Raw genomic sequence first — 27,040 nt, forward strand, 5'->3', positions numbered from 1 at the left:
TTGGTCCAATTCATCTGGGTGAATTTTACCCTCGGATGGCCCTGGGCAACTCCCATTGACACTGGTGGGAGTCAGGATGTTCAGCATCTCTGAAAAATCAGGCCAGTTTTATTTAGGTGCCTAAATCTGGATTTAGCACCTAAATAAAACTGGCCTGATTTAGGCACCCAATGTTTGAACATGGTAGTTTTAATTTCTCTGCGCCTCTGTTTACCCAACTCTAAAGTGGAGATAACATTATCCTACCTCAGAGAGGTCCGGTGAATCTTAATTAACTAATAGCTTTTAAGTACTTTGAGATCCTTGGATGAAAGGACAAAATTATTATGAAATTACATTAACTATTAGTGAATTGACTCAAAAGGAATTCCTCTGCGTCTCACCAATACTGAGCAACAATCCTGCAGATTTTTATCCATCAGTCACATGTATTCTTGTACATGGATATCAACATTAGGGCTTGTCTCCACTTACTGGGGGATCGACGCGTGGCGATGAATCCACCGGTGGTCGATTTAGTGGGTAGACCTGCTAAATCGACCACTGATCGCTCTCCCATCGACTCCGGAACTCCACCAGAACGAGACGCATAAGGTAAGTCGACGGGAGAGTTTCTCCCATCGATCCGGTGTAGACACTGCAAAAGGTTGACCTAAGCTATGTTGACTCCAGCTACGTGAATAACGTAGCTGGAGTTGTGTAACTTAGGTTGACTGAGCCCCGTAGTGTCGACCTGCCCATAGCGTCATACACTAATACCAGCAATCAGGCACACTTACAACCATAAACAAAAGAAAGACTGGCAAAAAGACTAAACTAGTCAATAAAAAACAAACGAAGGTTTTGGTTTTCTGCTTAGTAAACAGTAATTCTTTCCTGGCGGTCAGCTATGTCTTCTTTTCCTAGCTTGCACCGCCATGCCCCTGAAACAAACAGGCTCTGGTTTTGTAGATGACAAATAAGTAAATAAATAACCTGATTTGTTTTTTAAAAACTAAAAGGTAAAAATTGGAAATCTTTTTATTTATGGTGGCTGAAATCATTGTGCTCTGAAGTTTCTATGTGTGCATATTTACAAATATAAGGTCTGTCCACATAAATGTCTAAGGCCAGATTCACCACTATGTTACACTAGTTTTATGCTGGTGTTGCTTGACTGATTTCAGTGAAGCTACACTGTGGTAAAACTGGAGTAATGCAGTGGAAAATCAAGCCCTACATGTCTGAGCAGGGCTTGGGAAAGTGTATTTTGGGTCTTGGATTGCTGTGACCCATCCATTCTCTCTTCAGGCCTGATTATGATCATACACTGGTATAATTCAGGAGTAACTCTATTATAGTCATTTGAGTTACTGTAGTGTAAAAACTGTACAAGTTCAGAATCAAGCTCTTCTTCTTTCATGTGTGATGCTTAAATCTTAACACTCTTTGCCTTTCCTCAGCCTCCAATCCCTTTCCTTGTTCAGACAGAGATCACAGGAAAGTGGTTTAATTCTGAATGCTACCTTATGTCTTTATCAGCCATGCTGAATTAGGGGAGTTAGTTTTCTGGCAGTTCAGTGGCTGCAGTTTCAGGCATGAAAAGCATGCCTAGCAGGCAAATGGAGTTCTCTTGTGAACTTGGAAGGGCTTTTTCAACAGAATTCACTGCAGTTCTAAACTTTAAACATTGTGACACATGCCAGAAAAATTCCTCAGCCAGTTCTTCAGGGCACTTTTTCTTAGGAATATATATGTTTACATAGGTATATATTTCATCAGAGCCAGAATAAAAATAAAACTTTAGCATCTTCTGCTACCCTCCCCTGCTCCTCTGTCTGATATACATAATTATGGTGTTTTCTGTACCAGTCTAAACAAAACATAATAAGATTTAAAAAATGAAACAGAACTTCAGCTGTTGGCATCAGCAGTGAACTGGACAGAGAATGCCAAAGGGGAAGGAGCTCCCATACCTCCTATAAAGAAAACACTTTGGGGTCTATAAAAACCATTCAAGACTGAGTCATTCATTAGAGCTGTTAAGTTTTGCAGTTCTTGCAACTAGATAGAGTCTGAGGCCATGTCTACACTACAAAGTTAAGTCGACTTAATGTAAGTCGACACTGAGTCTCCGATTTAAGCAAGTTGATCTTGCATGTTCACACTAGACTTATTGTATCGGCCGAGTGCATCCTCGCTAGCAGGGCTCGCATCGACACATGGAGCACTGCACTGCAGGTAGCTATCCCACAGTGCACATAGCCAAGTGGAATTTTGGGTTGGGTTTACAATGCCTTATGGGAGCAAAATCTTGGCGCGGGTAGTTATAGGAACATAATGTTAGCCTCCCATGATGCACTTACCTCCCTCCCTGAAATCAACGGCAGACAAACCAAGCCTTTTTTGTAAGCCTTGGTTACCCGCACGGACGCTATAGCACGATAAGCCTGGACCCCGCTCAGCTGTAAACTGTTGTTGTGAGCATTACAAACACCTCATACCTTATCCTGCAATATTTACACAGCCAATACAAGAGCCGCCACGTGGAACAGTGTGATGCCATGCAAGCAGCCCTGCTGGAAGACATAGAACAGAGCAATTTGCAGTTGCTGGCGACAGTCACACATCACCTTGACATGGTTGAGTGCCGTTTCTGGGCCTGGGAAACAAGCACTGACTGGTGGAATCACATTGTTATGCAGCTATGGGATGATGTGCAGTAGCTGCAGAACTTTTGAATGTGTTATGCCACTTTCCAGGAACTGTGTGAAGAGTTTTCCCCAGCCCTGAAATGAAGCAATACTAAAATGAGAGTTGCTCTGACAGTGGAGAAGCAAATGGTGATAGCTCTGTAGAAGCTTGCAATGCCAGACTGCTACCAGTTAATGGGGCATCAATTTGGAGTGAGTAAATCTACCATGGGATCTGTTGTGATCCACCATTGCAGGGCCATCAACGGACTTCTGCTAAGAAGGATAGTGACTCTGGGCAACGTGCAGGACATAGTGGATGGTTTTCCCACAATTGCGTTCCCTAGTTGTGGTGGGGCAACAGGCGGAATGCATATCCCAACTTTGACACCACACCACCCTGCCAAAGAATACATAAACTGAAAAAGGTTACTTCTCAATGGTGTTGCAAGCGCTGGTGGATCACAGGGGCCATTTCACCGACATCAACATGGGATGGTTTGGAAAGGTGCATGATGCTCCCATGGCTCATGAAGCCATACACAGGCATCCTGGAAAGCACTAAGGACCTGTTCAACCGTAGGCTGAGCAACTGCAGAATGGTGGTGGAATGTGCCTTTGGACATTTAAAAGGTCACTGGCGTTGTTTGCTTACTAGGTTAGACCTCAGTGAAAGCAATATCCCTATTGTTATTGCTGTCTGCTGTGTGCTCCATAATATCTGTGAAACAAAGGGAGAAAAGTTTACAGCGGGAGTGGGGAGTTTAGGCGGATCGCCTGGCAGCCTATTTTGAGCAGCCAGGCACCAGGGCAATAAGCAATGAGCCAGAGTAATGTGATACTTACGTATACTGTTCCTTACCGAATTGTCCCCTCCAGTGCATTTTCTTCCCTGTAAACGCCACCCCCACCAACCACTGTGTTGAATGAATAAAGAGCCTTTTCTCCTCAATCTGTTCAGTTTTTTTATGCACGCACACACAGAGACGGCAAAAAAAAAAAAGTAAGATAACCTGGGGTAAAAGGGCTGATAACACTCTGGGCGGGAGAAACAAGGAAAGCTTGCTTACAGATGCACTGCAATAACAATCAAAGGTGTGGGAATGGGCGCCTTCTGGTCCTTGTATCCTCCCCTGGCGTTGAGTGAAAGGGATACTGAATTCTTTCCCCTTCCCCCTATACAATGTTTGGGGAGGTGGATGTAGAACTGGGCGGTGATGGCAGCAGGTTCAGCATAGGCTGCAGAGGGACTCTGGCATCCAACTGCCTTTCTTGAACCTCAATCAGATGTCTCAACATATCTGATTGCTCCTTCATAATCTGCAGCATCTCTTCCTGCATGGCATGCTTGTGTTCCCTGAATGCTCTCCTGTCCTCCCTGTCCATGTCCAGGTTCTTGGACAGTGTAATACTCCATGCTCTGAGCTCCATCTTGTCACTCTCGGAGGCGTGCATTAACTCACTGAACATGTCTTCCTGAGTCTTCTTTTTCCACCTTCTAATCTGGGAAAGTTTCTGTCCCAGTGTGGAGGATGCACCAACGGACAAGGTTTCAGCTGCAAGGAATACAAAGCACAAGGGTAGCATTGACAGTGCATACATTGTTTCTGGTGCAAGGTTAATTATTTTCATTAAAAAAAACCCACCTCACAATACACTTCACTGCAAGCCACAATGACATCACAACTGGTGGCTATTGCAAGAGTCAGTTTTCTACTCCAGCCATGGTGAGCAAGGCCATGAGGCATGGGTAAGACATCTTGTGGTTCTGCTTTTGTGAAGACATCATTTGGATCACAGGTTGGAACTTGAGAAAAGCCCCCTGTCCCCTAGCAACCTGGATGGTCCTTGAGGACAGGCACCAGTGTAAAGCCCCCCAAATATTTTTTTACAAAAAAGGCACCGGGTGAGGGGGGGTGAGGGAGACAAACAGGAAGCCTCCACCCCCCCCTTTTTTACAGTGCTGCTTGCAATACACGGTGATCTCTTACAACCACGGCATGTTTGGGAAAGCGTGGTTGTGTGACCCAGATGTCCCCAAATGGGGGACGGACTATTTGTTGAATTGTTTGCAGTTTAAGGGCTAGCATTCAAAACTTCCCCCCATTTCCCCTAGGTGACCCTATGCTATATCACTCTCCTGAGGGTAACAGAGGCAGCAAGGGAGCAAATGCTGCAAGCGTCTGGGAATAGACCCAGTCCTTATGCTGCAATGCTGTGTGCTGCAGTGATGCCAGCAGAGTTAATACTGGAGTGGTGTGGGAAAGTGTCCTATAGTGGTGGACGAAATAAGGCAGCCCTCCCCAGAAACCTTCTACAAAGGATTGCAGAGTACCTTCATGAAAGCTTCCTAGAGAGCTCCATGGAGGATTCCCGGACCATTGCCGTGCACATAAAAAGTCTTTTTCGGAGAGCATCCTCTGTGTAGCTGGAGTGGCCACCGATACCCACTACCCCTACTTTTTTGTTCATATTAAACATAAAAAAATAGCAGCATGAAATCCCTAAGGTTTGTTTGGAAATGTGTACTCACCAGAGATGCCTTCCCCGGCGTCGCATTCTGCCCACCAACTGGTCCTGTTAAGGGATGGGCTCCAGGGTTAAAAACAGTTCTTGGCTGTTGGGGAGAATGGATCCTCCGCATGCCAGCCTCACATTCTCCTCCTTCTCCTCCTCCCCTTCCTCGTCAACAATGTTGTCCTTTTTGTTGCTCAAGGTCACCTGGGGCTCCTGGGACGTATCCACGGAGAGTTCTGGCATGGGGTGGGGTCGCCGCGGAGGATTGCATGCAGCTCTTCATAAAAGAGACATGTCTGTGGGACAGAACCAGAACAACTGTTCACCTCCCTTGTCTTCTGGTACACTTGCTGAAACTCCTTTATTTTCATGCAGCACTGCTGCATGTCCCTGGTGTAGCCCTTCTCCCCCGTGCCCTGTGCAATCTTGGCCTAGATGTCAGCGTTTCTTCTGCTGGATCGGAGTTCTGCCTGCATAGGCTCTTCTCCCCACACAGCAATAAGATCCACCACCTCCTTTATATTCCATGCTGGAGCACATTTGCAGCCTTGAGTCTCCATGATCAGCTGTGCTGTGCTGGCTCTCCACACTGATCAAACAGGAAATGAAAATCCAAAAGTTCCTGGGGTTTAACCTGGGACTGGCTGTTTCCTGTGTACCTGGCTGATGTGCAGTGGAGTTGAAAGTGCTCTCCAGAGCAGTCACAGTGGAGCATTATGGGACACCTCCTGAAGGCCAATTTATTCGATTTACACAATGCAGTGTCTACACTATCCCCATGTCGACCTGTGGAGGTAGAGTACAGAATGCCAAGGGACGTGCTGGCCACCCTTCCCGCAGCCCCCATTGGCCTGGAGCAGCGAACCGCGGCCTGTGGGAGCCATGATCGGCCAAACCTGCGGACGCGGCAGGTAAACAACCTGGTCCAGCCTGCCAGGGGCTTTCCCTGAACATGCGGCCGGCCGGCTTTGAGAACCATTGCACTACACCATCCCTGTGGATTCTTTATAGCTTTGGGCATCTCTGAGCTGATATTGGTATGACAGTATCTACTTAATGTACACGATACTGGTTTCCTTTTTTCCTTTTGTGGAAGACAGCAGTGACATTGGTGCCTACAGCAGTAAAAACAAGAAAAAACATTATTACTCTACTAATTTAAAGGGTTTTTTAATTACCTCGATGTAAGGATGATGTGGAAGCCTAAACACTGTTAGGTTCTTTTTCACCCTTCTTTGGAGTGGGTTAAGAATTCAGGTTCTGCTCTGCTGACTTGGAGTTTATTCCGAATACTTCTCTCACTTCTCCCCACCACAGCGGCCCAGAACCATTTATATATTTCTGGGCTTAAGTTAATATCTTCTTTCTATTTTTTTCTGTCCTTTCTTTTCCTCTCCTTTCCTTTCCATCTGGATTTGGCCCCTGATCTAAAGAAAATTGTGTGCGGGGTTGCGGGTGGGTTCTATTTCACAGTTATTGTTTTATTAAAAAGTTCAGCTTACAAATGAAAAATGAATGTGTCCCAGCTTGTCAGCATCTGTATAATCAATATTCTGCCCATGTATCTAAAGATTATTATTTTAGGAAGCAGCTAGACAATACTTTGGCATTTAAACTCCCTTTTTTAAAAAATGAGAAGTTAAGGGCACTCGGACATGTTGCCTTTAAGAGTTCTGTTACAGGTAATTAAATATAAGCTTACACATTTAATTTACTTCTAAGAGCAAGAGAGACTAGTAAATGACCCAGTTAAGAAAAGTACTCAGCCTAATTGGATGTAATGATTGTTTGCTAGTGTTTATTACCGTACTACTACAAGCAGACGTATAATCTGTGATTCTAATTTGGTTTAGAGGCAGACCTGTGGTACTTGAAGCTACCATCAGTGTTTCAGCTAGCATCATGAAACTGGCTATATTTATTTGGCAACTTTAATTTCTGTGTGTATTAGGGGGGGAGGAAGGATGTTTTTCTGTCAATATTGTTCTGCAGCATTACCTCCAGGCTCTGTTTTACCTGCAAAAATATTGTTTTGGTGGATACATTAGCGTACATATTTTCTAAGGAAAAAAGATAGGTCCTATATGATAATGCAACAATTAATAACAGCTAGGATTTACCACTGAACCTACTTTGACTAAGGTTGTATGTTATAAAGGTGTCTTAAGCACAGGAGGCCACTACATTAGAGCCTGATTCTGGTCATACTTACATCAGTGTAAATCAAGTGTTAAAGTTAATGGAACTTTATCAGTGTGAAACTAGTGTGAGATCAAGCCCTAAGGCTCTAGCTTTCAATGATATTCATTCCCAAATTTTGCTTAATTATTTACACCTGCTGTAACTCTCACTCACACACAATCCTTAGCTTCCAAGAAGCAACATAGAGAGGGTGCCCTGTATTTGAATGTGTTTACCATAGAAGAGGTTTGTTGCTTAAAAATAGCACACTGGATTTTATGCCCAGAGGAGCAGCACTTGGATTTCAAAATACTTATGTAATTATTCTTTATTTCATAAGCTGTCAGAATGATAAATGAAATCAGACCTGACTTTGAAAAGCAAGGTCATTTGATGACCAGTGCACTTAGCCAAGGTGTCCCTGTGTTCACTATGATGGATTTGGGAGGTTTATAATATAATATATCACACATGAAAACTAAGTTAAAGTAACATTAAACTCACAATAGCAAGGAAATTCAGAGTGGAGGCTTCTGGTTCATCCTTAATTCACCCCATTGTTCCTGGTTATTACAGGACCTGCATAGTGGTGGATAATGTTAGATATCGCATATCCTGCTGCATGGGCATAGCAAAGTGAATTAAGCCTATTGACTTCATTTTGTGTGAGTTAAAGATAGATCCTTTATATTACTTCAGTGTATTTTAAATGTGTGTTATGTTATCTGCCGATTGTAACAAAAGTAGTCTGATACTGATCAGAAGTAGTCTGATACCGTAGGTCCAAAAGAGTGATTAAATTCTGTTGTGGCAATAGACATTTGCACAGAGAAAGTTTTATAATTTGCTGTATTGAACATGTGCAGTATGTAAGACTATCAACTTCTTTTCAAAGTAGTACATGCTGCAAAACCAGACAAACTGTTTCTGAACCCTCAGCATCCTGACTCACCCCACTTGAAAACGTATAAAGTTATAGAAGCAGGAAGAACAGACTGGATGACCCATTTAAAACTGAAAATTGTGAGAGTAAAGCAGGTTTATATCATATCAGCTGAAGTCATTGGTGCATTTATTTTTTAAAATAATTCAGAGTGTCCTACTATTATATCTAATACAGAATGAATAGCATAGAAGTTTATAAGTCCAGTACTTAAGAGTACTACAGGCAGCTTAGGGAAGGACGCAGGAGGAGAGAAGTGAGGAGAAAGAGAAGATGGTGGTGGGAGCTCTTTCATTCACGTGAGTTTGCTTGAATACAGAATCCTGTTTAATCTTGATCCTTGCTTGTTTAGCTTATTCAAGTACAACATTTGTGCATTATGTCTTTTCTGTGCACATACATATACATTCATACACATACACAAACAGCTGTGTACGCACATGTACTTTATACGGTACCTCTGTGTGTGTATATTTGTTAGGGGAAAGGAAATCTGCAGAAGGCCACAACAACAAAACAAACTTCTTCATTGTAATGTGTCTTTTAACAGGTTTGTCATTTTATGGATTGTTTTTGCATAAGCTAGAACAAAATATGTTATACTTCCTTATCAGATGGTTGACTGCACTCTGCTCTCCCTGCAGAGTTCAATACAAAACCTGTATTCCTTGATTTTCAGTTCAAATGAATCCTGTTAAAGTACTATCAGGGGTGAAACGCTTAGCTCTTGAATACCGTAATGCAACAGCATTTAAGTCACGTTTCTAAATAGCTTTATAAATGAAATAGAGAGGATACACAGAGTACTGACTAAAACCTGTTCTTTAACTGGAATATTCTTATATTTTTTTCGTTACCCTTTTCCTTTTTTCCTTTGCCTCTCACTGATGGTTGTTGCTAACACTCCCCTCCCTTTCTGGTGGGCCAGCCAACAGTTCCCTCTGGAGGTACCATCATTATATCTGCCTGGTTCACTTAATAGCAGATGGCGAAGAGCAGTAGAGCTGGTACACTGCACTTCACAGAAACCAGGATCCTTCTGGTACCTCTGTAACACACACACGCACAGGCTCCTGGTTTGAGACTGTTAATTCTGTGTTTGCTTCCCAACCTGAGATGCTTTGTTCATGACCGTGTATTGGACAAGTACTCTGTGTATGAACCATTTTATGATCTGCTGTGTAGCTGGGTAATGAAAAGACTAAACACCTGAAATTTTTACATATTGCAGGGACTATTTGTCATGTTACTTCTATTTTTATCAAAAATTAAAGGGTGAAGACAGCTCTGATAGTTTTCAGTGTTGCTGGCTGACAGGCAATTTTTTTAACTATCTGCCAAAGGAAATCCATTTGCTGAGACCATTTTAATGCACACTGAATACCAGAGGCAGAACTTCCATTGGCTCTATTACAGGGGTAATTTACACTTTAACAAGGTATTGTGACAAAGTAGTCATTATCTTTTTATCACGTCATTATGACATTACCACCTGGAAAGCCCTAGCTGATTAATTAGTGGCATATATTAAATTTATAACCCTAGATTGCTAAAGTTATCATACGTAAGTGGTGTAATTATGTTCAGTTGTAGTGTGTTGGTGAATTGGAGGTGCAGATGCTCTAGATCCATCTGTTGAAATAGTTTTTATGGGTGCCAGTAGAGGATAGAGAGCTTCAGGGGAGAGAGACTAAAAAAAACCACTAAGGAAGAAGGCTGAGGTCACTGGACATTTTGAAACCAAATCTACTTTGGCTGCAAATTCCTAGGGTCCATCCTCAGACACATTTTCAAATGAGATGCAGTTTCAAAGTATTTTACTACCCCAAAACGTATTAGCTTTCCCCTTGTATCTTACATTTTTATTATTTCACATTTATTTTGGCTTTTCTTACGCACATACTTGTAGGTCCTCCCTATTGGGCTTGTTACTTCCTGAGGCCTTGACTGTCTAGTCTAGAGGTTGCATCAGCTGTCTGCAGCTGGCAGGAGGTCCTGGTTTTGGCAGGATGGATTTTTCTCCATCTCTCTTTTCATCTGTCTCTGCATCTTCTTGTGTTTTTCTGTCGCTTAGTTTGACCACCTATACACACGTGTCCATGTGGTATATAAATTGACATGTAAACTAAATGTGTGATCTTTTTGGTCCAAATTGAGTTGTTGAGCACTGACATTCACATGTTGATTGTTTTATTTTGCAGTGAGGTGTTTCAGATTTGTTTCCCAAATTACTAATGTTTTCTTTTCCCCTACTCTTGTAGAAAATGAAGTGACTGCTTTCCCAGTCTTAGACAGTGACCAGAGTGAAATCATTGATACCAATGGAGCTGGTGATGCATTTGTTGGAGGTACTTATTGCTTTCTTTTTCTCTTATTTGGAGGTTAGACTTTTTTCCCCCTATTCTTGATGGAATATGCATTTTTCAGTCTAGAATTTCAGATTGTTCTTTAGAGTAAATTTTGTTCTTTTCAAGCTTTCGTTTACATCCTGAGATTGTGTTTTAATTAAGTGTTAATTTTCACAGGAAAAAATGTGTTCTATGACTTTAAAGATAATATGCTATTACGTTATACCGTGGTCGTTTTCACGAGATTAATTGTATCTGTCAGAATGTTGCATAAACAAGCTGCATCAAATACATTATATAGTGTACTCAGATCCCTCCTGGCTTAAATTTTAACACATTGTTGTTCTTTAAAACAGGTTGTGGTGAATATTAAATAGCATTTTAATAATTGAGTGTAATGTCTTCTGATCATGTTGTTTTGTTCTAGAACATCTGTTTCCAGTCTAGTAGTTTGGAGATCAGAAAATAATATAAAGGGTTAACTTTTTAAAACTAGACTAGAATATTATCTGGCACTGCTTAATATTCATTTGCAAATTGACTAATCTTTGGCATAAGCCCTCAAAAAAAGAGGATGTTATGTCTGTGCCTGGTTTCAAAATGACTCAATATAAGCCAATAAAAAATCCAATCCAAAAATTCCCTAGCTGATTGTAGCATTTATGTAGTGCAGTGACATGCTATCGCATCTTGAAGGCCACACTGGAAACTCTAGAATGGCACAGTTGCAGTGCTACAGCTGTGCTGCTGTAGTGTACACACTCACTGCAGCGATGGAATGTGTTCTTCTATCACTGCAGTAAATCAGGCTCTCCAAGAGCTGGTAGCTAAATTGATGGAAGAATTCTTCCATTGACTTAGCAGTGTCTATGCCAGGGCTTAGGTCAGCTTAAATACATTGCAGAGGGAGTGAAATTTTTCACAGCCCTGAGCAATGTAGTTAAGCCGACCTAACTTTCTAGAGTAGACTAGCCCTGATTAATAGCAGCAAGTGTCCCATTAGACCTTAACTTACTGGAAGCACAGACTAAGATAGAGATTCTCAAACATTTTTTTGTTGACTGACCTCTTTTCAAATGCAATGTTAATCATGCACCCCCCAACTGAGAAACTGATTGACAAAAGTATCTGTGTACTTTGTATAAACACGTACTGTTAGTGATGCTTTAAGAAAAAGAGTAGAAGAGTACTTATAGATATCAGTGCGATGGGTGGGCCTGTTTCTTACTGCAGAGTCTATCTATCCTTTGTGTGATGGTTCACAAGCAAAGTCGTAAATCACTCTCAACTTCCAGTCGAGACTCGAACTTTGTCTTCATAGCTGGCATGGCAGAAATGGTGCTTCACATATATGTATTGTTGGGAAAGGTAGCCACACTTTCATTGCTTCTGTAACTAAAACTGAGTACTCTGTAGCAATAGTTGGCCAAAACTGGCAAGGTCTCTGTTCCTGAAACTTAATTTTCAGTGTGTGGGCACAGGTAGTTCGAGCAGCTCCTGTTCTGCTTTTGCACTCAAATGGCGAGATGACATAGCAAAAGTTGAGAATGGATCCCAAACCCAATCATATTCCTCCGTGTTGATATTTTTAAAGTAAATAGTGAAGTGCTCGGCTAAAGTTGAAAGGTGACCAACGATCCTGGTTCTCTCAAAGCCAGTTGTCATTCTGTGAGGATCCAGAAATTCTGTGAAAAGCAGAAACAGATCTGATGTTTCACTGATCAGCCTAGTTTTCCAAATCTCTACTTTCTTCTGAAATGCTGCACTCTTGTCACTCACCTCAAGTATGACTGTACTGCCCCCTTGTGTGGACAGGTTCAGCGCATTCAACAAGTTAAAAATGTCTGTGAGGTATGCAAGCTGCGCGATCCATATTGGGTCAGAAAAGTTTGTGGCCATCTTGGGATTGTGCACAGAAAGAAAACCCAGCAGCTCTTTGCGAAGCTCAAAAACTCTTTCCAACACTCTGTCGCAAGGTATCCAACACACTTCTGTATGAAACAATAATTTGTCATGTCCAGCACCCATTTCTTAGCAAAGCTTTGCAAAAAGGCATGAATTCAAAGGCCAGGACTTTACAAAATTCACAACTGTCACAGCTCCATTTAGCATATCATGTAATTCGGGTTCCATTTTCTTTGATGTAAGGGCCTAGAGATGCAACACACAGCCTGTTACAATTACCTGTGGGTTTATGGCTCATATTCTTTCTACAACACCACTCCTATTGCCTCTCATAGCAGCAGCACCATCCATGCAAACAGCAACACAGTTCTCCCAGTTCAGCGAATCAACTTTCACAAAATCATCCAATAATTTAATATTTCCTGACCTGTTCAACATCCTCAGCCAAGGAATTGTACCCAAACTAGCCCAGGGCCATTAAACTCTAGAAAGGGGACTTCAGAAAATATGAGCCTAAGCAAAGAAGTAAAAATAGAGTTAGATGGTAAAGTTCACATGCTTTTTTGAGCCAAAAATGGAAATCCAACCCTAGGAGACTAACAGAATGGAGCATCTCTCGTGACAGGTAAAATCTAAGAAGGAAACTAGGAAATTACCAAAGAAATAAAAATAAATAAGAAATTATTTAAATAAATCAGAAGCTGAAAATCTGAGAGGAATTGGTGTCTCCTGGATTACCGGAGAATAAAGGAAGCAAATAAGGAGGATAAGGGCATTCCAGAGAAGCTGAGTTATTACTTTCCCTCATTCTTCACCACAGAGAGTAGTAGGGAAAAACCTTTCCTGGGCCAGTCTTTTTCTGGTAGTAAAGATAGATATCAGCGATTGAGGCATCAAAAGAGAAGGTGCTGGAACAAGCTGATAAATTAAAGAATAAGAAATCCACATGTCCTGAAGGAGCTTAAGCATGAAGTGGCTGATCTGCTAACACATGTACACAGTCTCTCATTAAAATCATTTAATATACTGGGCCCTCGGGAGTAGCAAATGTTATATGTATCTTTAATGGCAACACTAGGATTGATGCTGGGAATTACATAGCAATAATTCTTTCTTCTGTTCCAGGGACATTCAGTGCCCCTGAAAGGTCCCCACATAGAATTGTGTACTTTTTAGTCAATGGAACTCATTGCCACAAGATATTGAGACTGAGCACTTAGTAGGTTCAAAAGTGAACTAAAATTTTATATAAAGAGAACATCCACATTAGAGAGGATAAAAAAATTAAGAAGAGTCCTTCCCTCTTCAAGGCATGAGCCAACCACTCATTAATGGGGATTAGGAAGAAACTTCCCCTTTTGGCAATTACACTATAATTGTCCACAACATTGTTTCTTTCACTTTCATCTGAAGCCTCTGATACTGGCCATCCTCAGAGACGGGAAAGTGGACTATATTGACTACAGGACTGATCTGATCTGTGTTCCACTGGAAACAATCTCCGTGTTATCTATTAAAAAAATTCTTCCCTTTAAAAAATTATATTTGTGGAAGATACAGCCTTCTATGATCTATTCACAAGAGATGATCCTATATTATGGTGGTGGTGGTGGTAGTAGTTGTATTTTTTGACATTTATAGTCCCTACTCAAGCCATGGAGCCAGATGTTGAATTACTGTCCTACCCAATTTTTTTTTATAAGGGAAAGTTTTTATTCTATCTTTTCAATACTCCTTACTTTAAAAGGTCATGTGTATTGATACGCCTGACACCTCAGTATACGATTTTGATTCAGCTTTTAGTTTCCTTATAGCAAAATGCTTCAAATCCCATCTGTTGACTCGTAAAATGCACTCATGGTTGTATTAGTGACTGGAAAACATGGCTGGTTTTTCAAATTAAAGGAAGCAAAATCCTCTCAGCAGAGCTTAACCATACTTCTCTGGGAGTGGTAAATTAGCATGGCTGAGCTGTGGGCTGCTGGATCAAAGGCCTTTGCTTCAGCTAGTGGCTGAGACAGGGTTGTGTCAGCCCTGCTGGAAACTAAAGACTGCATTCAGGGAGTCTGTTTTTTTCCCAAGTGGTCAGGGTGATAGAATGCCTTGAAAACCTTTGAGCTAAGCCACTCATGTCCTCAGACATGGGAAACTGAGGTGGAATCTAGTTCTGGGGCCCACAAGATTGCAAGAAAAAGTTGGCCTCAGTGAATAACCGGAAATACAAGATTGGAAGGCTGTTCCTCCCAAATAGCTTTAGGGACAAGAAAGGTGAGAAAAGGCAAAAATAAGAAATGTATTTTTTTCTCTATAAAGAGTCTAACTACTAAAGTTCAGTAAATTTTAAAATCATTGAGAAGAAAGATTTTTTAAAAGTTTCTGAGCACCTGTAGCTCACATTGGCTTCAACTGGCATTCTGGGTGTTCAGCACCTCTAAAAATGAGGCCTCAAGTCTCCTAGTGTAAGTAGCTCAAAGCTCTGCTCAGCCAAGCAACTAGAGACAAAAAATGAACTGGATTCTTTAAGTGGAACTTGTCTTGATAGGGTTTGACATCAAACATTTCATTGAATTCCCTGCTTCCATCTGCAGGCAGAAAACCACGTTACCCATTGTCCAGACTGTCCCATAAGAAACTGAATTTTAAAAGCTTCTAAAATGTATCTTTATTTTGAAACACTTCTCTGAACACTACCGTCAGTTCTGCTGCCTCCAGTGGTTTTCAGCAGCAGCACATCCTTTTACCAGCTTAAGCAACGACAAGCAGCTTTACAGTAATTCAGCACCTCTAGTGGTTTGCAGAGGCACACCAGATTTCCATTTCTAATATGAAATGAATCCCTGAAACACCCGCAAAGTAAAGCTGTAATTCCACCTCGGATTCTGGTGACATTGACAAATCACTTGAGCTTTGCTAACATGGTTTATGTCACCAGGGCCCCCGGAATGAAATTACAGCCTGATTCTGTAGCGCTTGGAGAGGTTTCCTTATTATTTAGCCAGTCCCATCTTGAACAGCCCTAATCGTGTGTTGCAAAGCCTATGTAATGGCAGTGCACATTGGAAATAGGAACGGTTATATCATTTTGAGCTCAATGTGCCTTCCTAATTTCCTAGATCAAGAGAAAACTCCTTTTTGCTGTCCTGCTGTTTTGTCAGAGTAGGTCTGTCTGCCATTTGGAATCCTCTTTGACATTGTCACAGTAACAAATGAAAACAGTGAGAATATTTTGTGACAATCACTGTCATTGTTCCCTGCAAAACCTCTCCCCTAGTCTCATCCACTAAATGGAACTGGGAAAAAAAATCATAACAAATGGACAGAAAAGGGTGCAAAATCAATATGTTCTACAGGTTCTCTAACAAATGTTGTAGCTAATCTAATGTGATTTCATTGTATGCTGTAAGAAAAGTGTTAGAGTATGAACTGTAACTGCAAATCATTTTTAAAGAGTTTAATGCAGCAGTGACAGAATATATGCAGTAACATTATAGCCATGTGATAAAAAATCTTATGCCACTTGCAAGGGCCAACATTCTTGAGGTAAAAGCAGCTCCTCATTAAGTGCTGTGAGGTGCCAAGTACTAGCCAGAGCATTTTACTTCTGTCGGTATCAAAGCTGTAGTCATCAGCTCCCACCCGTTGTCATTTTCAAAATCCAACTGATAGCTTGAACATAGAGACAGATCCTAGGAAGAAGTTACCTATAGTTTAAAAACTACAAAGAGAAATCCTGCTTCGGTGTACATGCTTGCAGAATAAACAATTATCTCTCCCCTTTTAATGAAACATAGCATCAGTCTTGCTCAGTGACAGCTACTGTATCAGCCATCAGAACACAATTCATATCGAAGTTAGTACTTGACACAACAGGAATAGTCTGTCCTCCTACATATCTTCTGTGTGCCTCATTGAATCTTGCTTTAGCTTATCATTTTGAGATACACAGGATTTATTAGATATATTTTCCTGTCTTTTGTTATATTCTTGTTGCCACATGGGCCAAAATAAAGCCAAAACCCTCAACTTTAATATAGAGGTAAGGCCTGTGGAGAATGCAGGTCCCAGTTTGTGATACTCCCCCTTGATCAGAATGCCTTTACAAATTACATCTGGCCTTTGAACTGCTGGCAAGTTGCCAAGTGTCCCTAAACTGTGCAAGGATTGGCCTCTTTCTTGTGGCAAACACAAATGATTCTCTGTAGGTTAACATCCAGATATGATTTCAGAACAATGTAATATTTTGTATATTTGTAGTAAGGCTGTCAAGCAATTAAAAAAAGTATTGCTATTAATCGTGATTTTAAACAATAGAATACAATTTATTAATATATTTTTGGATTTTTTTACATTTTCAAATATATTGATTTCAATTACAAACACAGAATACAAAATGTACAGTGCTCGCTTGATATTTATTTTTAATACAAATATTTGCACTGTCAAAAAAACAAAAGAAATAGTATTTTTCAGTTCCCCCATTAGAAGTACTGCAGTGCAATCTCTTTATCATGAAAGTCTAACTTACAAATGTAGAATTATGTACAAAAAAACCTGCATTCAAAAATAAAACAATGTAAAACTTTACAGCCTACAAGTCCATTCAGTCCTACTTCCTGTTCAGCCAATCACTGAGACAAACAAGTTTGTTTACATTTGCAGAAGATAATGTTGCCTGCTTCTTGTTCACAATGTCACCTGAAAGTGAGAACAGGCGTTCCCGTGGCACTGTTGTAGCTGGCATCGCAAGATAGTTATGTGCCAGATGCGCTAAAGATTCATACGTCCTTCATGCTTCAACCACCATTCCAGGGGACATATGTCCATGCTGATGACGGGTTCTGCTCGATAACAATCCAAAGCAGTGCGGACCGACATATGTTCATTTTCATTATCTGAGTCAGATGCCACCAGCAGAAGGTTGATGTTCTTTTTTGGTGGTTCGGGTTCTGTAGTTTCCGCATTGGAGTGTTGCTCTTTTAAGACTTCTGAAAGCATGCTCCACACCTCGTCCCTCTCAGATTTTGGAAGGCACTTCAGATTCTTAAACCTTGGGTTGAGTGCTGTAGTTATCTTTAGAAATCTCAGATTGGTACCCTCTTTGTGTTTTGTCAAATATGCAGCGAAAGTGTTCTTAAAATGAACAACATGTGCTGATTTCAGAGTAGCAGCCGTGTTAGTCTGTATCCGCAAAAAGAAAAGGAGTACTTGTGGCACCTTAGAGACTAACAAATTTATTTGGGCATAAGCTTTCGTGAGCTACAGCTCACTTCATCGGATGTGCTGAGTTATCATCCGAGACGACTATTACATGAAATATGTGGCAGAATGTGAGTAAAACAGAGCTGGAGACATACAATTCTCCCCCCCCCCAGGAGTTCAGTCACAAATTTAATGAATGCATTATTTTTTTAACGAGCGTCATCAGCATGGAAGCATGTCCTCTGGAATGGTGGCCGAGGCATGAAGGGCCATACGAATGTATAGCATATCTAGAACGTAAATACCTTGCAATGCCAGCTACAAAAGAGCTATGTAAATGCCTGTTCTCACTCTCTGGTGACAGTGTAAATAAGAAGAGGGCAGCATTATCTCCTGTAAATGTAAACAAACTTGTTTGTCTTAGCGATTGGCTGAACAAGAAGTAGAACTGAGTGGACTTGTAGGCTCTGAAGTTTTACATTGTTTTGTTTTTGAGTGCAGTTATGTAACAACAACAAAATCTACATTTGTAAGTTGAATTTTTACGACAAAGAGATTCCACTACAGTACTTGTATGAGGTGAATTGAAAAATATGGTTTCTTTTGTTTATTATTTTTACTGTGCAAGTATTTGTAATCAAAAATAATATACACTTTGATTTCAATTACAACTCAGAATATAATATATATGAAAATGTAGAAAAACATCAAAAATATTTAATAAATTTCAATTGGTATTCTATATAACAGTGCGATTAAAACTGATTAGTTGCTATTAATTTTTTTATCACGATTAATTTTTTGAGTTAATCGCGTGAGTTAACTGCGATTAATCGACAGCATTAATTTGTACATTATTGACTTTTTTTTAAATTGCTCTGAATATGTAAAATACATCAGATGTATAAACAGGCTTATGCAGACCACATAATCCCTTCGAGGGGGTAGCTTTAGCACATCATTACTTCAATGGTATAAATGTTGCTCCAAGAAGTTGTTTAACATAAAACCAAAGGGATTGATTGTAATAAACCAGTGTAAATCAGGAATAACTTCACTGAAATCAGTAGTTTCACCATTGGTGTAAGTGAAAGCAGAATGAAATCCAACATTTTTAAAGATGCTGCCATAGAGTCATAGAACCATCGGGTTAGAAGGGACCACAAGGGTCATCTAGTTTAACCCCCTGCTAAGATGCAGGATTTGTTTTGTCTAAACCATCCATGACAGATGGTTATCCAGCCTCCTTTTGAAAAGCTCCAGTGAAGGAGATTTCATGACATTCCTAGGCAATTTGTTCCATTGTCCTACTGTTCTTACAGTTGGGAAGTTTTTCCTAAGATTTAATCTAAATCTGCTATGCTGTAGTTTGAACCCATTGTCTCTTGTCCTGCCCTCTGTGGTAAAAGAGAACACTTTTTCTCCATCTTTCTTATGGCAGCCTTTCAAGTATTTGAATACTGCTATCATGTCCCCCCTTCATCTCCACTTTTCCAAACTAAGCATACACAATTCCTTCAGCCTTTGCTCATATGGCTTGGATTCCATCTCTTTGATCTTTCTTCTCACTCGGCCTCTGGATCCTGTCCAGTTTCTCTAGATCCTTTCTATACAGCAGTGACCAGAATTGGACACGGTACTCCAGCTGAGGCCTAATCAGCACCAAGCAGAGTGGTAGTATCCCCTCCTGTGATTTGTATGCTGTGCCTCAGTTAATGCAACCCAAAATTGCATTTGCTTTTTTTTTCAAGAGCATTGCATTGTTGACTCATGTTGAGATTGTGAGCCAACACAGCAACCAGATCCTTCTCAGCAGTGCTGCTGCCAAACCAGTTATCCCCCATCCTGAATTTGTGCATTTGTTTTTTCTTCCCTAAGTGTAGCACCTTACATTTGTATTTGTTGAATTTTATTGTCTATAGCCCAGTTCTCCTATTTGTCAACATCCCTTTGAATTTTAGCTCTATCCTCCAGAGTGCTTGCAACTCACCCCCAGCTTTGTATCTTCTGCAAATTTGATCAGTATGGTCTCTATTCCTACAGCCAGGTCATTAATAAAAATGTTAAATAACACTGGACCCAGAACAGATACCTCTGGGACCCCACTTGAGACCTCCATCCAATATGACATCATTCCATTAATAGTCTTTGTTTGTGGTTGTTTAACCCATTATGTATCTACTTAATGGTAGTTCTACTGAACCTGCATTTCTCCAGCTTACTTATGAGAATGTCATGCGGGACTATGTCAAAAGCCATGCTAAAGGCCAGGTGTATTACGTCCACCGCATTCCCCCTAGCCACCTGTCAAGGTTCCTTCCCCACTCTGAACTCTGGGGTACAGATGTGGGGACCTGCATGAAAGACCCCCTAAGCTTGTTCTTACCAGCTTAGGTTAAAAACTTCCCCAAGGTACAAACTTTGCCTTGTCCTTGAACAGTATGCTGCCACCAAGAAGCGTTTTAAACAAAGAACAGGGAAAGAGACCACTTGGAGACGTCTTCCCCCAAAATATCCCCCCCCCAAACCCTACACCCCCTTTCCTGGGGAAGGCTTGATAATAATCCTCACCAATTGGTAAAGGTGAACACAGACCCAAACCCTTGAATCTTAAGAACAATGAAAAATCAATCAGGTTCTTAAAAGAAGAATTTTAATTAAAGAAAAGGTAAAAGAATCACCTCTGTAAAATCAGGATGGTAAATACCTTATAGGGTAATCAGATTCAAAACATAGAGAATCCCTCTAGGCAAAACCTTAAGTTACAAAAAGACACAAAAACAGGAATATACATTCACTCCAGCACAGCTTATTTTACAAGCCATTAAACAATCTAGCTAGATTACTTACTAACTTTACAGGAGTTGTAAGGCTGCATTCCTGATCTGTTCTCGGTAAAAGCATCACACAGACAGCCCAATCCCTTTGTCCCCCCCCCCCGCTCCAGATTTGAAAGAATCTTGTCTCCTCATTGGCCATTTTGTGTCAGGTGCCAGTGAGGTTACTTTAGCTTCTTAACCCTTTACAGGTGAAAGGATTTTGCCTCTGGCCAGGAGGGATTTTATAGCACTGTATACAGAAAGGTGGTTACCCTTCCCTTTGTATTTATGACACCACCAAAACAGTTTCTTTGTCAAAGAAGGCAATCAAGCTGGTTTGGCATGATTTGTTCTTGGCAAATTCATGCTGGCTGCTAGTGATCACCCTTTCAACCTCCAGGTATTTGCAAATGGAATGTTTTATACATTGCTCAGTAGCTTCCCAGGTATTGAGGTCAGGCTGACTGGTCTACAGTTCCCCAAATCCTCCTTTCCCCCCTTTTTAAAGATGGGCACTACATTAGCCCTACTCCAGTCTTCTGGGACCTCTCCTGTCATCTATGAATTTGCAAATATCACCAGTGGCTCTGAGATTTCTTCAACTAATTCCTTCAGCACTCTGGGGTGAATAGCATCAGGCTATTCATTCATCATTTAGAATTCATTCAAATTAGTCAGAAAATCTCTTATGAGCTCTTTATTTATCCCAATCTGCATCCCTTCCCCTTTATTGTCCATGGCTCCGGGCATTCCCTCCTGCACGGAGAATTCAAGAAGCTTGAAAAATTTAGTTTGACTTCCAGCAGGATTTTCAAAGAAGTTTAAGGAAGTTAGGTGCGCAAATCTTACTGAAAGTCCATGGAAGTTGGGCACCTAACTCCTTTAAGCCCCTTTGAAAATCCCAGCCTCCACCATTTTCTGAGAGCTCTTAGGATGGTTTAGAAACTGACTGAACCAAAAGTGAAGCTTTCACAAGCAGCCATGGAAATTCCCTCCTCCCTTAGTAATTTCGACATGGTGCATGAATGTGCATCATCTTGAAGAGACCCACACATCCTTCCTGCTTTTAAAGAGATGGCATTTTGTGTGGACATACATATATACTGTAGATATCACTAGAGAGTGCTGCACAAGATAGCTGTGAGATTACACATCAGAAAGTTCTTTTGGCGTGGTCAACAAACAGTAGTTTCGGTGGTTTGTGATATAAAAACTCTGAGATGAATGAGTTTATGGCCTTATTCAAAAGTTCTTGTACTTACTATATTTATATGATATTACAAAGTTATAAATAAAAACCATGTTTTTACTAAAATTGTAGCGAGCACAGCATATCCTTTTGCTTCTTATGTGTTTGTTTCTGTAACATAGACAGACATACAAGAAAAACAATTCTAGATGTCATGAAATCAAGTTTCAGAAACTAGGAACAATTCATTGTTGAGTGGCAGAACTGTGACATCAGAGACTACTTAATCACTATACAGTGGCATTTAGTTCATCTGTGTGTAGCTATTTTAATTGGTTAAAATACCATGGAAAGTTGTCACAGTTTTTTCAAACACATTTTAAAAAGACACATTTCATGGATATAATATCACAAGCACGAAATACAGCCCTCTGATGCTACCATAGCCCTCAGATACGACTTTATTTGCCAGCTGGCAGTATGATTGTTGTGATAGCAATTAAATATATATTGATATGTAACATGCAATGGCTTATTTCTGCTATAAAATGTATCTTCATAAGGAAAGAGGTGAGGGGAAACTACTTGGGCATTATTCTGTCTTTCCTTCCAAGTGAAGATAAATGTTCTAACAAAGATCAGTGCCCATGTTGTCTTCATTTATACAACATGGGCGACTAATTGCCTCTGAGCAATCCTGTTGTTGAAATCATAGTTGATGAAAAATAAAGTGTGGAAATAAAAATACTCTTTTAATATTATAAGCATTTTGACTGACAACCCATTTTCCACATCTTTAACACTGCTGTTGTATAAACAGCACACACCAGTATAATAACTCAGCTGTAGATAGGGCATCAGTCTTCACTTCCATGGGGATGACTTGTCAGAACTCTCAACTTGTTCATTACTGTACTGCTCATGTGTTCTGATGTCATCCTTAACTCACAAAGATAAATGCCACATCTAAAACGAGGCTATTAGATGCCCCCTCTGTCTCTATAACTGACCTTCCGTAAACTAGAATATTGTCAAATTTTGCCTTCATAGTGGATTTTTCTCTGTCACTGCTGGAGGTGCACTATTATTCTGATAAATGTTGTAGTCAGCCACCAGTATGCACTTTCCACATTGGAATTGGTACAATTTAGAAATTTGCCATACTGTTTGAATTGCCGCCACTTTTTTAAAAAGCATAATATAAAAATAAACACGTCACTCAGAAAAAACACTGCATATTTCCCTTTTCTATTTACCTCACTGTTTCAGACTGTACAAATTCCTAAATATTAATTATAATGAAAACTAATCAGATGTTTGCAATCATGAAAGCTTTATTTGGAAGCAATACATTATACTTTATTGGTATATGTACACGGCCAAATGCAATTTCAGTACAGTCCTATCTGTTTTTCTTACTTATCACCTTTCCACTGGGATCCAGGTATTCAACTCTTTGGTTTTACTGTCTTGTCTGTATTTCATCTTATTAAAATACAGTAAATTAAAAATTTTAATTTCCAATTACACAAAACACACATGCTTTAGAAAACAATGTAAAGAAATAAGTGCAAGATAAACTAAATGCTAATTCATCTGCTCTCATTTTGAAAGTAACATTTAATTTTTTAATGCATTAAAAGGGATGTGTGTATGGAATAAAATGCCCCACAGTTCTTGGTTTGGCAGAATTAGGGCCTGATCTATCAAGGTACTGAGCATTGTCAGTTCTCATTGATATCAACAGCACTGTAGAACGCTCATTACCTTGCAGAATTAGGCCTTAAAGGACAGACATTATTCTTAATGACTTTCTAGACAGACTTGATGGGAAACAAAAACTGAATATGTGTTATGTATGTTTAAAAATATTTTGCATTAGAAGTAGATTTTCATAACAAATTATAAGGTTCCAGTTTTTGCTCTGTTAGTTCTGGGACACAATGTGACTTAAAGTCTGAAAGCAAATCATCACTGTTTAAAAATATTTTGTCACGCCTACTGTCAGTGTATCATTTTATTTTATGTTAATGTGGCATCCATTAGAAAATCATGTAATGATGAAGAAAATGTTGTATGGAAGGTTAGAGCAGTGACTTTAATGAGTTATTATCTCTCACTCAGAATATTGGTAATATTTTTGCACTGGTTTAATGTATTCTGAGTAGAAATACAGGCACTAGTCAAACTAGATCATTGAGCAGACTCCTCTGGGAGACACGGCAGGATATCGTCCCCTGAGAGATGATGCATAAAATTAAGCTGATATTATATTATCATAAAATATAAAACATATTGAAGTATAAAATACTTGAAATATATTAGCTATCTCATATCTGACAGGTCCCCCAATTTTATATAGTGTATATCACCTTCCCCAGCACTGAAATGCACCCACTTCTCGGGTGGGAATATAACTAGGGTGAAATCCTGGCACAGGTGAAGTTGATAGAAAAACCCCCATTCGCTTCATTGGAACTAGGATTTCACCCCAGAGATGTGCTGGGGTGAAAATTACTGCAAAATATTTAAACACATGGGCACCGATTCTGCAAATATTTGTATGCACATGCTTAGCTTTACTACTGTGGGTAGTGTCACTGAAATCAGTAGAGCTTGTTAGGGGGCTTATTCCTTCACCAACTTACTTCCCTGGTCCTTCTCGCATGAACAGAGAGCAACAATACCCGAAGTCCAAAGGTGCAAACAATTTGATGTTTATTGGGGTGAACTTCCAGCAAGCATGATTCCAGTTTCCTTCCTTAGTGTCCCCCTTCCCAGCTCTGACGCCACAGAGCCTTACCTGTGTCCCTGTTCCCATTCCCCCCCTTAGCAAAACATTATTCCAATTTCCCCACCCCCATTCCCTGTTCCCATTTCCCTCCCACCCACTCACTTCCTGATTGCAGACTATATAGTGAAACTTGAGTTCTGCTTAGCTATACCTTAACCAATCATTTTACTGAAATTTAACTAACCAATCCTAACATATTGTAACATGATTATTTAACCAATTATATCCCACCACCTTAATTAGTTTACACCCAGCAAAATTAATTATACAGCAGACAGAAACAATCACAGAACCAGACAGAGACCATGCAAATAAGCAATAGCAAAGTGGGAACTATAATGACAAAACAATACAGAAGTGAGAATTTCACATCCCAGCTATTGATAAGTGAGTTCTTGCCAGACAGGATGGTATCAAACTAAGTTTCCTTTTACATCTTCTAGGCACTTCCCTTTCTCTGGAGGCGATAGGCATTATCAGGACAGGACTGTATTCCTAACAGCCCAATAGCACCTTATTTCAATGTGACTAGATTGGAATGTGAGGATGTGACCATTTGCTTCCCAGCTTATGGCTGCCTCTGCTGCTTAGCCAAAGGCCTTAGCCTAAGAACAGGGCCTCAGACTGTCACAGTAAGAGAAGGCTCTTATACCGGCAGACAGTGATTTTGATTCTCTCTTTATACCTCTATAACTAGCTAAGTGATAAGAATACACCTAAATTCTTAGAGTATAGGCCTTTACAGAGAGGCCTGAATATCTATATCCTAACAGAGCTACTCACAATATCAAAGTTAAGCATATGCAACAGTGTTTGCAGGATCAGGGCCACAAAGAGTAAAATATTGTGTGCAGTTGAGAAGTTGCCTTATCTTGCTTTCCTACTGTACTTAATAAACACTACTGTCATTGACACTTCTTAGTAATTGACAAGAGGCTTTTTCCTGGCCATGTCAATTTAGCATAGTAGTAGTTATTAAAAAAAAAAAGAAAGACATTAAATACGACCCTTCTGAATTCATTGCATAGAAGCTCTATTAATATAGTGCTGTGGTAGAGAATTTCAGCCCACAAAAGTCATCCCCCTTGCACAAAGGTTTTATTTTGTTACACTCTGCATGCTTTAATGTCTGGCAATGTATTTGCAAACTGCAGTGTGGCTGACTTATGGTTGCTGTGGGAACTATAACTTCGAATTTCCTGGCTTTTGTGCATGTGAAATCTCAACCATAATGTTACATTCATGCAGCCTCTTTGCATTTCATTTCCTCAAGCAGATGATAGGAGCATCATCCCCCCCACCCCAAAAAGTGTTTAAAAACTGAACAGAAAGTAGCATTTTGCATTCTGTTTTGTAATGTTTATAACTTTATCTTTTTTACATGAAATGAACCAAATTCTCTTCTAGTCATTATTTTTATAGCATGCCCATTGCCATGGTATCTGGACCCAGGTGCCATGTTTGGGTTATTGAAGCAGATAAATAGCACCTGAAAATTTTCTGAACTGTTAAAAATCCACTTGTCTTCATTCTGATATCTCAAAAATGGTGAAAGAGAACTTTATCCAACTTCCCAGAAACAATTCACTTGTGTGCTAAGAAAAAGTCAGAGAAATATCAGCTTGGAGATAATTTTTTTTCAGATAGCCAGAAAAGGTACTTCAGATAAAAGTATCCAAGTTTTAATGTAACTGATGCAATGCTCAGATTACCTTTTGGAAGCCTGGAGACAGTGAAATACATTTCCCTCAAATTGTTTTCCCTTATCCTGGTTAAGCAGGGCCAGATCCAAATGTGAACTTCTTCAAAGATCAGTAGGTAGAAAATAAAAGAAAAGTTTGATGGGACAATCACCATTTAGGACTTACTAATATCCTTCCATCACACATTTCTGAGAGGAGATTTTAGGTTCATCTGACAGGTTTCAGAGTAACAGCCGGGTTAGTCTGTATTCGCAAAAAGAAAAGGAGTACTTGTGGCACCTTAGAGACTAACCAATTTATTTGAGCATAAGCTTTCGTGAGCTACAGCTCACTTCATCGGACGCATACTGTGGAAAATACAGAAGATGTTTTTATACACACAGACCATGAAAAAATGGGTGTTTATCACTACAAAAGGTTTTCTCTCCCCACACCCCACTCTCCTGCTGGTAATAGCTTATCTAAAGTGATCACTCTCCTTAGAATGTGTATGATAATCAAGGTGGGCCATTTCCAGCACAAATCCAGGGTTTAACAAGAACGTCTGAGGAACAGTGGTGGGGGAAAGGAATAAACAAGGGGAAATAGGTTACTTTTTGTAATGAATCAACCATTCCCAGTCTCTATTCAAGCCTAAGTTAATTGTATCCAATTTGCAAATTAATTCCAATTCAGCAGTCTCTCGTTGGAGTCTGTTTTCGAAGTTTTTTTGTTGAAGGATAGTCACTTTGAGATCAGAAATCAAGTGACCAGAGAGATTGAAGTGTTCT

General features: G+C 40.1%; 1 protein-coding gene across 5 annotated transcripts in view; it reads left to right on the forward strand.

Annotated features, from left to right (window-relative positions):
• The window catches only part of ADK (adenosine kinase), a 568,464-nt gene that overhangs the window by 523,433 nt on the left and 17,991 nt on the right, over positions 1 to 27,040 (forward strand). For all 5 annotated transcript variants that reach the window (XM_074958637.1, XM_074958633.1, XM_074958635.1 and 2 more), the window contains one exon: positions 10,575 to 10,661. In XM_074958637.1, the coding sequence (XP_074814738.1) occupies positions 10,575 to 10,661 (87 nt within the window). The remainder of the gene's footprint in view (positions 1 to 10,574; positions 10,662 to 27,040) is intronic.

Source organism: Natator depressus, chromosome 7 (assembly GCF_965152275.1).
Source record: "Natator depressus isolate rNatDep1 chromosome 7, rNatDep2.hap1, whole genome shotgun sequence".
NCBI lineage: Eukaryota > Metazoa > Chordata > Testudines > Cheloniidae > Natator > Natator depressus.